The sequence below is a fragment of the Polypterus senegalus genome, chromosome 2, assembly GCF_016835505.1.
Source record: "Polypterus senegalus isolate Bchr_013 chromosome 2, ASM1683550v1, whole genome shotgun sequence".
In the NCBI taxonomy this organism is placed as follows: Eukaryota; Metazoa; Chordata; class Cladistia; order Polypteriformes; family Polypteridae; genus Polypterus; species Polypterus senegalus.
Window position 1 is genome coordinate 272,713,694 of NC_053155.1, and position 18,350 is coordinate 272,732,043.

Sequence of the window (18,350 nt, forward strand, 5' to 3'; positions counted from 1 at the left end):
CTATTTTCCTAGTTCTATAAAATGTATGAATATTTACTAGATGATAATGCATAAAATATGGGAGGTTCCTAAAACCCCCGTGAATAAAATTGAGTTGGTATTTTCCTGTCATTTCTTTACAGTTTTTGAGTAAACAATGTTCTTTAGTAAGTGTTTAGCCTTACCTTGTGTAAGGTACAGAGGCATACGGTTTTTTAACCGTGTCCTTGAAAGAATTCTTTTTGTGCTCGCGTTCGTGCTTATGCACGTCACTGAGCCTGGCGCATATCTTTTGAGTGTGAAGTAACTTGTAAATTGAAAGATCTAAGTTTTGAACCGTATGTTTAAAGCATACAGAAGAAGAAATAAATAACCTTTAAGTACAGAAGCAACCAAAGCTCCATAAGAAAAACTAAATTTATAGAAGATACATTTTTCCCTTTTTTTGCCTTTATTCTTTGTGTGTAACTAGTTTTTCTTTTTATTCTTGTATGGATTATTTGCCTTTAACTTTCACTAAATATTTTTAAAACAAACTTTTGGACTGAGAGATTTCTTTGACACGCGTCTTACCCGTGCCTGAATTCACCTTATGCAAAGGCGGCTACAATGTATATATATACCCCGATCTACATACTCTCAAATAGACAAATCACACGCCGTGGCACAATGGTAGAGGCGTCGCCTCTAGCTCCGAGGTTCGATTCATTTTACCCTCGCATCCCCTTGGTTTGAGACGTATGAAAAAATATGCAGTTAAAGCAGAAAGACAGATCACCAATTGAAGCTTTATGAATAATGGATACTTTATTCGCCATCAATGATTGTTTTGGTAAAGCCATACTCAGTGTATTCATTAGATGAACGGTAAAAAAGTAAGAGCGATGTATATATATGTGGATGTATATGTATATATGTATATATATATATGTATATATGTGTGTGTGTATATATATATATGTGTATATGTATATATTTATGGATATGTATATATATGTTTATATGTGTGTGTGTATATATATATATATATATATATATATATATATATATATATATATACAGGTATATATATATATGACAGCAACACTCATCACTCACAACAGTGACAAAACAATTACATTGACAATCATGTTACGTTATTTTCAAAATGTTTCCTTTTCTTTTTCATTACTTCTTTAACACACTACTTCTCTGCTGTGAAGCGCAGGTATTTTGCTAGTATATAATATATGTGTAATATATATACCTGTATATATACAGTGGTGTGAAAAACTATTTGCCCCCTTCCTGATTTCTTATTCTTTTGCAAGTTTGTCACACAAAATGTTTCTGATCATCAAACACATTCACCTTACTCTTACTCGATGTTAATGTTGATTTATTTTTTTTTATAATTATGTCTTTCATTTTTCTATTCTTTAATATGTAAAGCACTTTGAGCTACTGTTTGTATGAAAATGTGCTATATAAATAAATGTTGTTGTTTAACCATTAGTCAAATATAACACAAGTAAACACAAAATGCAGTTTTTAAATGATAGTTTTTATTATTTAGGGAGAAAAAAAAAATCCAAACCTACATGGCTCTGTGTGAAAAAGTAATTGCCCCCTTGTTAAGAAATAACCTAACTGTGGTGTATCACACCTGAGTTCAATTTCCGTAGCCAACCCCAGGCCTGATTACTGCCACACCTGTTTCAATCAATAAATCATTTAAATAGGAGCTGCCTGACACAGAGAAGTAGACCAAAAGCACCTCAAAAGCTAGACATCATGCCAAGATCCAAAGAAATTCAGGAACAAATGAGAACAGAAGTAATTGAGATCTATTAGTCTCGTAAAGGTTATAAAGCCATTTCTAAAGCTTTGGGACTCCAGCGAACCACAGTGAGAGACATTATCCACAAATGGCAAAAACATGGAACAGTGGTGAACCTTCCCAGGAGTGGCCGGCCGACCAAAATTACCCCAAGAGCGCAGAGACGACTCATCCGAGAGGTCACAAAAGACCCCAGGACAACGTCTAAAGAACTGCAGGCCTCACTTGCCTTAATTAAGGTCAGTGTTCACGACTCCACCATAAGAAAGAGACTGGGCAAAAATGGTCTGCATGGCAGATTTCCAAGACGCAAACCACTGTTAAGCAAAAAGAAGATTAGGGCCCGTCTCAATTTTGCTAAGAAACATCTCAATGATTGCCAAGACTTTTGGGAAAATACTGTGATAGATGGAACCATGAATTCTACTGTCTACCAAAAAATCCTGAAGGAGAATGTCCGGCCATCTGTTCGTCAACTCAAGCTGAAGCGATCTTGGGTGCTGCAACAGGACAAAGACCCAAAACACACCAGCAAATCCACCTCTGAATGGCTGAAGAAAAACAAAATGAAGACTTTGGAGTGGCCTAGTCAAAGTCCTGACCTGAATCCAATTGAGATGCTATGGCATGACCTTAAAAAGGCGGTTCATGCTAGAAAACCCTCAAATAAAGCTGAATTACAACAATTCTGCAAAGATGAGTGGGCCAAAATTCCTCCAGAGCACTGTAAAAGACTCATTGCAAGTTATCGCAAACGCTTGATTGCAGTTATTGCTGCTAAGGGTGGCCCAACCAGTTATTAGGTTCAGGGGGCAATTACCTTTTCACACAGAGCCATGTAGGTTTGGATTTCTTTTTTCTCCCTAAATAATAAAAACCATCATTTAAAAACTGCATTTTGTGTTTACTTATAAAGGGGGAACCATATTTGACTAATGGTTAAATGTGTTTGATGATCAGAAACATTTTGTGTGACAAACATGCAAAAGAATAAGAAATCAGGAGGGGGGCAAATAGTTTTTCACACCACTGTATATATATATATATATATATATATATATATATATATATATATATATATATATATACAGTATATAAATAGTTTTACTGTCAAATAATGCAAAGAGTACACAGCACGTGTTTCGCCCTAATTCTGGGCTCATCAGGCGTACACACTCACTGTACCCTCTCTCAGGAATCGAACCTCGGACGTCAGCACATATATATATGATAACTCCTGTAGCCACAATAAATGCCTTTTTTGAATAGACAAACCAGGGGTGAGCAAGTTTCTTTCGACTGCAGCCACAGCCGCAACACACATAAAAAACATCAATAATAACTCATAAACTTGCAATATTATTTAGGAAAATCGCAACATTTTACTCACCAAAAATTCGGATTATTTGTAAACAAAATCCATCCTCCTCTCTTTCCTCAAAAACAGTTCAATTACTCTGTTGTACGGATTATCTGTGCGCTTCAGTTCCATCAAAAAGTCCGTTTCTGTCACCATCGAATCTAATCCTGAAAGTCGAACCTGCCCTGTCGTATTTCTGGCATAAGTTTTAATTCGCTTTAGGGCTGAAAATGTCCGCTCAACAGAAGCAGCGTACACGGGAATGGTCACCGCCAAATATACCAATGTGAACAGCTGCCCCATGCTCTCATTCAGATTTTTCTGATGAAGGAAGTCAAGGAGATCAGTGGGAGATTTTCCTGCAAAATCATACATGACATACATTACAGTCAGTTCTCTTTTTAGCCGAGACAGATCAAAAACCGCTCCGTGGCTCTTGTGTTAAACTGGAGAAGACTGCATGTGGGAAATTTTTCTTGTATTCCCAAAACTTCTGGGGCTCGAGGAGCGTGACAAACATCAGGTTTTCGTGGTCTTGAAATCTGGTCTGTGTCTGGCAAATAATATTGTCCAGAATCCTGCCATGGAGTTGGCCGTAGTGCGCGCGAGGATCTTTCGCTCAGAGCGCTTGCAGTGCGTTCAATGGCTTCGTAGAGCTCCTCATATCAGCTTCTATCCAATCAATGGGTCTGAATATGGTGCCGTTGCCGTTCGCCTGCTAAAGGGCCCTACTGACACCAACTCAAAATCTGATTGGTTGAAGCAACAGGTTAATCGACGTTTATTCTGTGTTAGAGTGCCTGCACAATGGATTTTGAAGGCCTCTCTGCCTGGCAACAAATGATGACTGATATGTGATTGGTTAAATTCTTTAATACGAAAATACATGCCTGGAAGCAGCACAACCATCGGAAAAGCTATAAAAGGAAGCGGACAGACTATTTGGAATTATTTAATAAGTATTCATGGACAAAATATAATTAGCATCAGTTTGTGATTTAGATATTTTTACTTATGAATATGCTAAGCACAGTCCTTGACCCGCGAATATTTACCTTATATGGTCAGGCACTCAATTACGTGGGAGGCGTGATGATGCAAGATGCAACTCCACCTCCCACGGCCATCGAGCTGCAGTCTATTACAGTATATGGATGAAAATATGTTCCAGTTATGACCATTACGCGTAGAATTTTGAAATGAATCCTGCCCAACTTTTGTAAGTAAGCTGTAAGGAATGAGCCTGCCAAATTTCATCCTTCTACCTACACGGGAAGTGTGAGAATTAGTAATGAGTGAGTCAGTGAGTGAGTGAGTGAGTCAGTCAGTCAGTCGGTCGGTGAGATCTTTGCCTTTTATTAGTATAGATATACACAGTATATATACAGGTGCCGGTCATAAAATTAGAATATCATGACAAAGTTGATTTATTTCAGTAATCCTATTCAAAAAGTGAAACTTGTATATTAGATTCATTCATTACACACAGACTGATGTATTTCAAATGTTTATTTCTTTTAATTTTGATGATTATAACAGACAACTAATTAAAGACCCAAATTCAGTATCTCGGAAAATTAGAATATTGTGAAAAGGTTCAATATTGAAGACACCTGGTGCCACACTCTAATCAGCTAATTAACTCAAAACACCTGCAAAAGCCTTTAAATGGTCTCTCAGTCTAGTTCTGTAGGCTACACAATCATGGGGAAGACTGCTGACTTGACAGTTGTCCAAAAGATGACCATTGACACCTTGCACAAGGAGGGCAAGACACAAAAGGTCATTGCTAAAGAGGCTGGCTGTTCACAGAGCTCTGTGTGCATGCACATTAATAGAGAGGTGAAGGGAAGGACAAGATGTGGTAGAAAAAAGTGTACAAGCAATAGGGATAACCGCACCCTGGAGAGGACTGTGAAACAAAACCCATTCAAAACTGTGGGGGAGATTCACAAAGAATGGACTGCAGCTGGAGTCAGTGCTTCAAGAACCACCACGCACAGACGTATGCAAGACATGGGTTTCAGCTGTTGCATTCCTTGTGTCAAGCCACTCTTGAACAAGAGACAGCGTCAGAAGCGTCGCGACTGGACTGCTGCTGACTGGTCCAAAGTTATGTTCTCTGATGAAAGTAAATTTTGCATTTCCTTTGGAAATCAAGATCCCAGAGTCTGGAGGAAGAGAGGAGAGGCACAGAATCCACGTTGCTTGAGGTCCAGTGTAAAGTGTCCACAGTCAGTGATGGTTTGGGGTGCTATGTCATCTGCTGGTGTTGGTCCATTGGGTTTTCTGAGGTCCAAGGTCAATGCAGCCATCTACCAGGAAGTTTTAGAGCACTTCATGCTTTCTGCTGCTGACGAACTTAATGGAGATGCAGATTTAATTTTCCAACAGGACCTGGCACCTGCACAAAGTGCCAAAACTACCAGTACCTGGTTTAAGGACCATGGTATCCCTGTTCTTGATTGGCCAGCAAACTCGCCTGACCTTAACCCCATAGATTGTGAAGAGGAAGATGCAATACGCCAGACCCAACAATTCAGAAGAGCTGAAGGCCACTATCAGAGCAACATGGGCTCTCATAACACCTGAGCAGTGCCACAGACTGATCGACTCCATGCCACGCTGCATTGCTGCAGTAATCCAGGCCAAAGGAGCCCCAACTAAATATTGAGTGTTGTACATGCTCATACTTTTCACGTTCATACCTTTCAGTTGGCCAACATTTCTAAAAATCCTTTTTTTGCATTGGTATTAATTGATATTCTAATTTTCCAAGATACTGAATTTGGGACTTTCATTAGCTGTCAAGTTATTATCATCAAAATTAAAAGAAATAAACATTTGAAATACATCAGTCTGTGTGTAATAAATGAATATAATATACAAGTTTCACTTTTTGAATGGAATTACTGAAATAAATCAACTTTGCCATGATATTCTAATTTTATGACCGGCACCTGTATATACTGTATACATACATACATATATATATATATATATATATATATATATATATATATATATATATATATATATATATATATATGTATTTATTTAATTTAATTTACCTTCTTTGGCTATTTTTCTGGTATTGTCAAGTATTCTGAGGAGATGTGCAATTAAGAATTTAATTGTGCGATATACACATGATAATAAATTTGGTGTGACTTTGTTACGTTTGGACTTGAAGTACGTATTTTGTTATGACAGTAAAACATATTTAACATATATACTGTATGCCATTCACATTGCAATATTCCCCCTTTTCTACTCACATGCACATCTTCTACTTATATATTGGTCCTCCTGCAACATCAGAGTTAATTAAAATATGGTGTAGATGAAAGTTTCAGCTTCCCATCCTTGTACGTAAAATATTGTCAGTTACAGGAATCTATCACCCAGCTTACAACCAACACATGTTTTTTAACAAATAACAAACATCACACTAAATATATGTCCACACTGGCACATCCCTTATCCATCAAAACACTTGCTAAAACAGTCCTGCTGATGTTGCAGGCATTCACCTCTACTGATCTGCTAAAAGTACAGCTTTTTTCTGCATTTTCTCATTCAAGACATATCTTCTTCTTGTTTTCTACTCTTGTTTGCATCCATTCACCATTCAGGTTGAAGCACACATCGGTTTGGGTGATATTCCTAAAGGGGTACAATTACTTAATACACAGAGTTCTCAGACAAGTCCATACACAAAACATTACTTTTAAGACACTAGTGCACTGACAGAAAATCACATTTCCTATTTTATTTTGTATGCTCAGATTTGCATTTCTTATGCAGAAGATGTTTTTATGTACATTTAAATGTGTTTGAAAGTTTTCCATTCATTTGTTGCATGCCAGCAAAAGGTTTATTTCTAAATCCATACCATGTGAAGAATTTCATCTGGTTTACCAGATCAACCCGCATATCACCTTCTCCTAGTGGAGCAGAATGAAGATGTTAGGGTCATTTCAGTAAACTTGTCAGAGTTACAACATTTAATTTCAAGTCAACTCAAGTCAAGTATATTAATTGTCTTATCATCCATACACAGTATGGCAGCGTACAGTGGCACAAAATAACATTTCCCCAGGAATGTGGTGCAAATTATACATAAAGTAAGCACAGGACAAGTGAAAGATAGATTTATAGTACAATGTATATGTAGTATAAATACTGTATATAATACAATATGTAGTACAATGTAGAGCTTCCTTACATTTTCAGTGGGAAGTATCTTTATTTTGGGTTTTGTGAACACAAGCAAAGAAATGGTTGTTCAATTTTTTTTTTTATTGAGCAGTAGAGAAAAACCAGGAGATGGAGGGCACCTAAAAGGCAAGGTCAAACTCATAATTGAAAGAACAGGCCAGAAGCTAAAAAAACAGGAAGTATAGTAAAGGGCAAAACACAAAAATCATACCTGGAATAAACTCTTTGGCAAAATAAGTACTCGTTTGCTCTTTTTTATTTATAAACCACATAAAAAACAAGCAGAGGCCTGCCAAAGTGCTGTACATAGTAGAAATTGCATATAAGATATAATATAAACAATTTAAATGAGAGCACACTAAAAAGTCACAGTACATCAACAACTAGACTGAGTCTTACAAAAAGCCAAACCAAAGGACACCCCACTAATCCCCTGCCGTATCCCCTACCAACAGACATTATAAACAATTACTTTACCATGCACCCTCAAAAGGTATGACTTTAAGAGAGATCAGAATGGCGGTAGTGGTGCTGACATCAAAGGGTAGGGCATTCCAAAGTTTTGGGGCAGCCACTGAAAAAGCTCAATTGAAAATCTTCAACTAAGAGTATCTTACCCTAATTTGGCTTTCTTTTCCCTAACTTGCACCACAACAAAGTTTTTGTTTTTGTGTTGAATTGGTACTGCCCTCACACATTTGTTCCATGCCGTGCCCAAGCGTGATTGTCCCCCCCTCCTTACTACCCTGCTGGCCTGCACTTACATTGCGCTAAATGTTCTTGGCCTGGGCACGCGCTCGTCATGATCATGCAACTTCAGGTAAAGTGGAAACAAGATCCGGACACTGAGTGACAGCATGCATGTCAAATTTTTTATTTTGTGGTTGTTTTGGAGTTGTGTAGGGCAGATAATGCTCTACCCTATTACAGACTTACTGAGTGTGTAGCTTAGCCTTTTGCTGTTAATTGTGCTACACGTATGAGAAGATTTTTACAGATAAAATGATTTTAAGGGAGGAATTTAAAGGTTTTCTTGCCAACTACAATTCATGCTCATCTGTAAGGTGAGTATAAAACCTGTTTTAAGTTAAATGGTATCAAATCATATGAGAATTGCTCTGACTTGTTACATTATTCACGCCATGTCTGTTTTCCATGCTCCGGCACATTTAGCAATCACACTGTTCCTGAATCCTACTGAATTGGGCCTGGGCACACCTCTTCCAAGCAGGCCAGAGCATGGTACAGTTGGCCCAGCACGGAGCGATCACACTAGGCAAACAAACTAGACTATGTGTTTACATGTGGACAAACGTACCTAGTGTGAACAAATTGCTTGTGTGAATACAACCTCATATACTATAGGAAGAAATTGATGATGTCATACATTGTGTGGCAACAAGTGTCTTTGTTACAAGCATCATGGCTGCAAATATGAGAAAACACTAGAAAGTAGAGGCAACCATAGCAGATATTTAAGATAGTGCAACAATTATATCACCATAATAAACAAGAACCTAAAACAATAAAAAAGTATGAAAATTACAAATAAGCCATAATAACACAGTTATTACAGTAGATGATTACAGCATCAAAGACAAACTGGTGTCCAGGCCCTTTTGAGTATGCACAGTGTACTCAAAGATTAAGTCTGCACCGTTAGAGACAGAGAGCCCTCATACATAATCCTTCCATCCATCCATCCATTATCCAACCCGCTATATCCTAACTACAAGGTCACGGGGGTCTGCTGGAGCCAATCCCAGCCAACACAGGGTGCAAGGCAGGAAACAAACCCTGGGCAGGGCGCCAGCCCACCACAGGGTGCGCACACACCCACCCACACACACCAAGCACACACTAAGGACAATTTAGAATCGCCAATGCACCTAACCCGCATGTCTTTGGACTGTGGGAGGAAACCGGAGTACCCGGAGGAAACCCACGCAGACACGGGGAGAACATGCAAACTCCATACAGGGTGGACACGGGAACCAAACCTGGGTCTCCTAACTGTGAGGCAGCAGCACTACCCACTGCGCCGCCTCCCTGGTCTCTATTTGGCTACCTCTCTGTTACTACTTCACCAGCTAATAGGGAATGTGTGGTAAGTATACTGACACAAAAATGGCAGCCGTCGCATCAGGCTGGTGGATGCTACACATTAGTGGCGGCTGAAGTGGCTCCCCACTCACTGAAGCACCTTGAAAAGTGAGAAACACTCTGTATGAATTATTACTAAGCCTGATAAATTCTTTCTCTAAACGTTAACATCATTTGTAATGCAAAATATTGAATAAAACAATAAACTTCCCCAATGATCAATTAAGAACAACAGCAAGTGAATTATGCCACAGCAAATCTCTTCACTTAAAACATTTACAGCTTTAGCATTATATAAATTAAAGATATTCATTAAATCTTTGGTATCATAATGCAAAAGACATATTTATTAATAATAATAATAATTCTTTACATTTAGGTAGCACGCTCATAGGTCATTTAACTAATTTGTGTAAAAAAATTATATATATATGTATAATTACATTTGAAGCATGTCATTCAAAATATAGTAGACAAAGCCTGCACAGAAAAGTGCTAGGATTCATAAATATTACACGCATAATATGTATCTATATTACTTATATTTTATACATTCATGTACAGTATATGTAATTAAAATTCTATGGGGTTGAACCACTTTATTTTAAAGAGAAAGAAAACATATATTCTTATGAATTAATGATAACACCTTTATATTATAGGATTTCCAGCTGGAGAACTTCAGAAGCCATTCTTTTGGGGGTTAAAATATCCAAGGTAAGAAATGACAAAAAGCCGAATATATATGAGTAGCTGGAAATCCAGAAAGGGAGAAAATGAATCATGAATCTCAAAATAGTTTGTTTTAACCACTAAAAGTGCCAGAGAACTGACTGAATTGTGGCTATCCAATGAAAATGCCATTAAAAGACAATTACGCACAAACACAGCATATGCAGGCTTGAAAAGAAGAACATGCACATAATAAATTAGACTTTATCTCCAACATCCTCCAAAAACCCACCTCATTAATCCCACCTCCCTTCCCCTCCTTATTTGCTATATATTGCCTTGGATTCCTGTATGTCTAATTATTTAATGATAACTCCTGATAGGAGTTGAAAACTTAGGAATAAAAAACTATTTTAAGATACATGATTCATGTTCCCTTTTTGTTGATTTACAGCTACAAATATGCAAACCGTATCACAGAACTTTGCTTCCATATGTGTATATATGTGCATAGTTATGTGAATGATTGCAGATTTTACAGAAGGTGTTTATTTTCATATAATTTGTGAAATAATGGGTTATATTAATTGTTAATATTCGTTTAGAGTTCATAGATACCCTGTACAGCACTCACTCTGTTTGCTTTCTATTCTAATGTATTTTGGACAAGGACTTGACCCAGTTTTATTTATTTTTACTATCTACTGGTCATTTTATTAATGATGGTAAAATTTAAGCTAACTTAAATGTATTTTTTTGCATTTTACATTGCATTTGCACTCATTGAAAGGCCAGCATCAATAAACCTTTAAATGAATATTAAACACACATTCCTAGTTAAAAGTAGGTTGTGTTTCGATACATCCTGGCTTGTGGAGGAATCACCTCCAGCTATACTTGATGGTTGTCCCATTCTAACCAATTTAGCTTTATTAATTTTTTTCAGTGCAAATGAGAACAGAGTAAGTGAGTCATTCATCACAGATTGCTAAATTATCTATTGTAGTGAAAATCCAAATACAAATACAATGTCTACATTATCTCTAGTGGTGTTACAATGCGCTGTTGAAGTTTATTGCAAAGGCAGGTGGGTAATTTATTGATGGGTAATGCATTCCGACCTTTAGAAACTCTAGAGGCAAATGTTAATTGAACAAATTAAGGTGCATTAAACTCATTAATTAGGGCCTTTATAGTTTTTGACAACTAGATCATAATGTATAATTGTACAATGTCAAGCAGAGCACAGCAGAACTCAAGGGCTTTGTTATGCCATTAACGAAATGTACATAATCCTGTCAGAAAGAGATAAGCTGTTACATTAAACGAAGCTAAAGTAATCTTTATTGAATATTTAGATACATAACCAGTAACACATTTATTACTTTGAAATACAACCTGAATTAAAGGTAATCAAGAAACTTGCTACTATAAATACTAAAAAGTATATAATGCACTGCATTCATTTGTCAACTGAATATTAAACTACAGGAGACAAAGAATGTAGTTTTTCCAGATTGTTTTATTATTATGAAATTTTATTTGTGTGTAAAGAAAACATTGATCAAGAAATCAATCTTTTTGCAACTTTTAAAATGGAAACAGTGTGTGGTGTGATTTGCCGTTGTTAAAGCTGCCTACATGTGGATCCAGTGTCCAACATCCTTTGCTGTCTATGAGGAGTTTGCTTGTTCTCTCTGGGTTTGTGTTTTTCTTCTACCAAATCCTAAAGCCTAACATGTTATATGTAGTAATGTTTGATTCTAAACTGTCCCCTTACAGATGAATTAGCAGCTTACACTGTTGGTTCATGGCCCTGATACACAGAGGGTGGTTATTCTTAAATTACTTTCATGTAAATGGAAGTTTGGTGATGGGTCAAAAATTTGCTATCGAGTTAAGTTCAGATTCTAGTTCTACGATGGTCAAAATATAATAAATGACACATCTTTTTCAAATAGGTCACATTATGTTTTTTTGTTACAGGCTCCAAACCTATTGCCTTTGGTCCAGTTTCTTTGAGCACTTATTTCAATATTCTTCAAAAACTGTCCAAGTGGAACTCAACAATAACTGCCATAGAAATTATTTAATTTAAACGCGTTTTTTTTCCCAGTGTCCTTATTATCTATGAGGCAGGCCTATGCATTTGCACAATTTTTGTTCAAGTAAACATTTTTTTGGATAAACATAATTTATGTAAATATATTTTAACCAGTAGCTGTAGGGCCACTGAGCCCCAAACCCTATACTCAATAATACCCAACACAGACAAGGGTTCAAATAATGGATTATTTAATCCAACAAGTAGCAAAATAATGAAATACAGCCCAAAAACCATACATACCATAACGTTTTCTTCTCTCCTTCCACCTCCAGTTGAGTTTTGCCTGCTGCCTCTCAACTCTAACTTATCTGATGTGTGGTGGTGGGTTTCTTTTCAAGCCGGACCCTGGAAAGTTTCCGGTGCCATGCCATATCTTCCTGGAAGCACTTCTGGGCCATATAGACAATCGTCTCGATCTGCACCCAGGGACCCCCGACAAGGTTGTACTTCTGCACTCAAACTCCTTTACCCCCCAACGGGTGTTCTCACTGGCTGCCACATGTGGTCCACTGCCAAATGCCATATGGAAGATGGAACTGCTCCCAGCTTCTGCTGGTCCAAACAACATATTTGTTGTTATTTCTTTATCCAACCACCCAAACCATCTGTCCTGTTCTGGCCTCCCGTCCATGTAAGAAACTGACCTCCTTCCCAGTAGGGACACCTGTTCTCCACCTACAATACATTGTAAGAGAAAGACAAGACCACGATAAAGATTTGGGGTGCCACGCTGGGTGCCCCATATAATTGAATAACAGAAAGCAAAGTTTTGCTAGTCACCAAGTAATTATGATATTGATAATATTTACTCTTAGAATTTTTTTTTCAAATGCATTCTGAAAGTCTTTGTAAAATGGCACCATCTATATTGCCAGCTTTAAACTCATGCCATGTTCAAGAACACATCTACTATAGGGTTGTTGGGGGATTTCTATTAAGGTGTTAAAAATAACCAAGATTAATATTTAAATCCAACATCTAAATGCAATAATTAAATCTGGTATATCTGATTGGACATCACATGTTGTTAATGAAGCAGCTCCAAATGAATCCAATTCTATTAGTAGTAGTGGTGGTGTAGTGCTGCCATGTAAATATACTGTTCAATTATTACCTGTCTTATGTGTGATGTGTGTCACTGCATGGGCTTCCACACATTTAATGAAATCTAATTGTTAGTCTATGGGTTTCCTGATTTAACCATATACTATACAGTAGTACAAAGTTATTGATGAACAAGGAACACTTTTAGAACGTTTCCAGGGCTATTGGTGTGGGGATTGGCTGCACGTGTCCTTGACTTAGATAAGTGGAATAGAAAGTGGATTAAGGAAAGATAAGTCTAGATTTGATTACAGTCATGCTGCACAGCTACAGTGATGTTATACTTTGTTTTTGTTCTGTAGATCTTTAAGTTATGGAGCTATTGGGGTCATAGTAGGACATGAACTCTCACATGGATTTGACAACAATGGTAAGTTATACAGAATATTGCAATGAATTAAATGCATTTCTTTGGAGTATAATTTCAGACATTTTCTACAGTTTTTTATACTGCTATAAGTGCAGAACAATGGCAGATTTTTATTTTCTTTTTTTTCTCCAGCCGTCTGGAGGTTTTTTTTTCTGTTTTTTCTGTCCACCCTGGCCATCGGACCTTACTCCTTTTCTATGTTAACTAATGTTGTCTTATTTCAATTTCTTATTTTGTCTTTTATTTTTCTTTTCTTCATTATGTAAAGCACTTTGAGCTACTTTTTGTATGAAAATGTGCTATATAAATAAATGTTGTTGTTGTTGTATTGATAAATTTGCTATCCCTAAGTTCCAGAGACCTGAGGTGAAATCCTCGCCCACTATAAAGTGTACGTGGGGTCTGCATGTTCTTTAGGTGCTCTGAATTTCTCTCACATACCAGAGATGTGAAGGTTATTTTTATTGGCACCTTTAAATAAGTAAGTTGTGAATAACAACTCTCAATTTGCCTCCTATGCCTTTACTCCTCCTTGTTTGTCTCACACACTCACTCCCTCTTTCAATCGTGTCACCAAAGCCAAACTGACCAATCAGATTACTTTGAGGGACTAAGCGCACACACACACACACACACAGACCTTAGTATTTTATTACATTGTAGATGTATACATTTATATGCGTCCATTCATATATAAAAAAAACCCTGATTTTACATATAAAGACTTAACAATCATCCCAGTAGTGAGCTTCCCAGCAAATTAATTTAAAGATTATACTGTACGTGTCTCATGGATATAATAATGGACTCAAATCTACATCCACAATATACAGGGCAATGTCATTACTGTAAATATTACTGTTTATGGCTCATCAGAAAAAGACTGAATGTGTATGGATCAGTGGAACAGTAGATGGAAAATGTCCTTTCTCTTCAAAATAATATGAAAGCATGTCTTTGGCCAACAAACCATAAGACTTATGGATGTCGTCATGACAAATTCCAAAGTGTTACTTTTTATCATTTTGAACAACAATATTTTTTGAGAAAATCAAGTACGGTGTAAGACTACAAGAACCTCAAACCAATTCTCAAACATCATATGCATGGCTAGTTGATGGAGAGTTTCAGGTTTGAACCCTCCTTCCCCTCGAAATTTATTTAATGTTCCAATGGATAGAACATAAATGTAATTATACCTCATGTAATTTTTCACCCACCCAAAATGCACCATGAACATGTCATCTTTTATACACGAGTATTGTATAAGAAAACATTAGACCATCTGCCCAAAAGCTAAATTTTGACCAAAACTAGAATACAACACCCTAACCTTAATGGCTGAAAAAGAAAAGAAAGAACATTGTGAAATACCATATACTTGCATATTTTTTGAATGTATACAGTATATATATTTAAAATTAAGTGAACACTTAAATCACACATCAGATCTCGATGAACGATATATTCAAATAAAAAATCTTTACTGAGTAATACTGTGTAATTCGTTGAGAACAAAATGGTGTACAATGTTCAATGGAAACCAATTCCAATGAGGGCTGGATTCAACATCACTCTGAAAACCAAAGAAAAAATCTAAATCATGGGCTGATCCAACTTACATGAATTTCATCACAGCAATTCATTATGTGACTCAGTAGTGGGTATGGCCCTCACTTTCCTGTATACTCACCAGACAACATCTAGGCATGCTCCTGATGAGATGGTGGATGTTGTCCTGAGGTCTTCTTCAAGACCTGGATCGGGACATCTGTGAAGAGAATGAGGTGCCAATGGTGGAGCTGCCAACTGTAGTATTCTCTGGTGAATGCCAATTGAGCTACACGGTGATGGGCTGTGAGCACATTGTCCCACGAGAGGACATCAGGCCCTTATGCCATCCTCATGGAGCCTGTTTCTGACAGTTTGGTCAAAAACATGCACACCAGTAGCCAGCTGGAAGTCATTTTGAAGGGCTCACAAAGGAATAGATACCGGTCCTGCTGCTGTGTTGATGCACTTCTGTGGGCATCCAGCTATCCTTGTGTAACGGGCCCTTCTCCTGGTATCTCCTCAATGCTCTTGAGACTGTGCTGGGAGACATGATGTAGTGCAACTAAAGCGCTAGAAAATCACTAACAATTAAGGAAGTGCAATGGGGCTTAACCAGTGTATCCCCTTCATAAAAGCGGAAATGAGTTGCACTGCTGCAAAGGCCCAGCATGTCTGCATTCAGCATTGTTTTTTTTTTTGTCCATATTTTTCTTCACATTGAGTTATATGCCAATCATGACTGACAAAAATACTCCACCCAAGCCCATTCAGAGTTGTTCTTCTCTTACTTTGATCAATTGCCTACCAAGGCTGATGTGCCCTATCTTCCGATGCCATTTGCTCCATAGTTTGTGGGCACCAGGACATATCCACCTGTCTGTGGTCCAAACTTCCTCCCAGCCCTTGTAGGTTTAGGCTGTGGTCTTTCAGCATGGATAGGCAAATTATATTGGCAGGGGAGGCTTACTCACTCAGCTGTTTTTACAATGCTGCTGAAATAACAACGCTAGCCAGTGGTGAAGGCTGAAAGTGAGAGGTGACAAGCACATAGACACTATACCAACACACTAGACACAAGTCACACAGCCATTTGACAGGCCACTGATATGGAACCTGTATGGCAGCCTGGAGGACCTACAATGTACAACAACATTCATTCAGGATGCTGGTGTGTCCCTATGAGTGAACGACAATAGGAAGGCGCTGTTTTAAGGGAAACAACCCCAGCTACACCTCAAGATAAAAAATTGTACATATACTGGTGCAAGAATTTTTTTTTTTCATGTCTCTACTCCTTGCCCTGGTTAGTATTTAAGTAGAAAACAGTGGTGACCTGCCTGGCACATGAAAAGGGCAGTATCATAAGATTAATTGTATGTAGATGGCACAGTAAGAATGAAACATCAGTCTGGGTTACAAAGTGCATGTTATGTATAGCCAGGTTGCTTTTCCTTAAGAATTTAGAGATTAATCTCTGTTCCAGGAAGTGAATCTGTGATTTACCTTGAATAGAGCGAACACTGATATTGTCCAAGACTGCATAAAGAATAAGCTTAGGAATCAAATAGTAGCCAAGACTACAAGTTGTGTCCACATCCCTTAGGAGACCTAGCATGGATAGTCTGATGTCTCCTAGTAGATGAATTATCCTACCTGGAGAAAGTCGACCAAACTCTTTTATGTAAGATTTATAGGTCTGCTTGGTGTTTTTTTTTTTTTATTTATTTTCCTGGGTATGATGTTAACCTGCATCCAACCCTGCAAGTAGGTCCTCCAACTTACAGGGAAAACTTGGAGAATTGTGACAGGATTGGCACTCCATCCATTGTAACAAACTTCACACTGTTCCAGTGTGGTGCTGAGGAGTCACCCATTGCATGTTTGCACTCGGGTCCTAATCAGGCATCTGTGGGTGGTTCATCATGTGGTGGGTGTGACAATGCACTGCATCAGTGTTTCATTCATGATGTCACTACTGTATATTTTTTTTCTAAATCTTTATCAAATCTAAATCCCACTTTGTCGAAGAGTTATCATACCATGCTTCCTACTTTGTTCTTCACCATGCAGGCTGTTGCCACTGTCTGTCAGTAGCAATCACTGCCATCTTCGCATTAAGTTAGAAAGATTTTCTTCACACAAAGAAGTACAGTCACATTGACTAAATTACCAAGTCGTGTGGTAAGATGTAGGTCTTTAGGGGCTTTTAAATCTTGACACAATGTGATTTTTAGAGTCTAGAGGAATTGGATTGGCAAGCGTGTTAGGCTCAATGGCCTCTTTTCTTTGAGATTGTTCTAATGTTCTAATTTCCTGAGGCTAATTTATTCCTAATTACTCCCCATATTTAACCAGATGACTCACACTAATTCATTACACTGTCACTGAATCTAATACTCAGTTTTTTACTGCTTGAGCTTTAGAAGATTTTGCCTTCCTCTCTCGCTCTTGCTTGTGGAGCAGACTGCTGTCTCAACATGTCCAAATGTGTTACGCCTATAAACTCGCTATTGCCTCTGCTCTCTCATGTGCTCGATGATTTCCCTTTTTCCACCATTTGTTATTCTGATCCTTTGTATGTTTGAGAGCATATCTGTTCTCCTGTTTCTTTTCTCACAAACTGAAAGATGAATTTAAACCCAAGTTACTGGTCATCTCATTTTGTAAAGTTCACTGCGTTTTATTATTCTCATGTGACAAGTGCATTTTGACAAAATATTGCACACAGTATGAACAAAAGAATCTTATTCTAAGAAATTCTTCAAGAAAATGATACATCCTTAGATAAATTGTTTATGTTTGTTTAAAATTATGAAAATCATGAACAATAACATTTTCATTAGCTCAGTATTGTGTATGAGCAGACACCCTAATTTCAATTCATTGGTGGTGTAAATGGAATCTAGTGAGTGAATTTTGAGTAGGAACGGAGCCCACAAAAATACATAAGAAGTATATAGCCTATGAGAGAGTAACTCAGAAAACTGTCATGAATCAAAGAGTCTAACAAGGCAACAAATAATAAGTCTTCTTACAGAAATGAACCAGAAAATAGGAAAAT

At 37.5% G+C, this 18,350-nt stretch overlaps 1 protein-coding gene across 1 annotated transcript in view; it reads left to right on the top strand.

Annotated features, from left to right (window-relative positions):
* The window catches only part of phex (phosphate regulating endopeptidase homolog, X-linked), a 265,482-nt gene that overhangs the window by 234,623 nt on the left and 12,509 nt on the right, over nucleotides 1-18,350 (top strand). Inside the window, exons 16-17 of the mRNA XM_039745579.1 lie at nucleotides 10,145-10,199; nucleotides 13,668-13,735. Of these exons, the coding sequence (XP_039601513.1) occupies nucleotides 10,145-10,199; nucleotides 13,668-13,735 (123 nt within the window). The remainder of the gene's footprint in view (nucleotides 1-10,144; nucleotides 10,200-13,667; nucleotides 13,736-18,350) is intronic.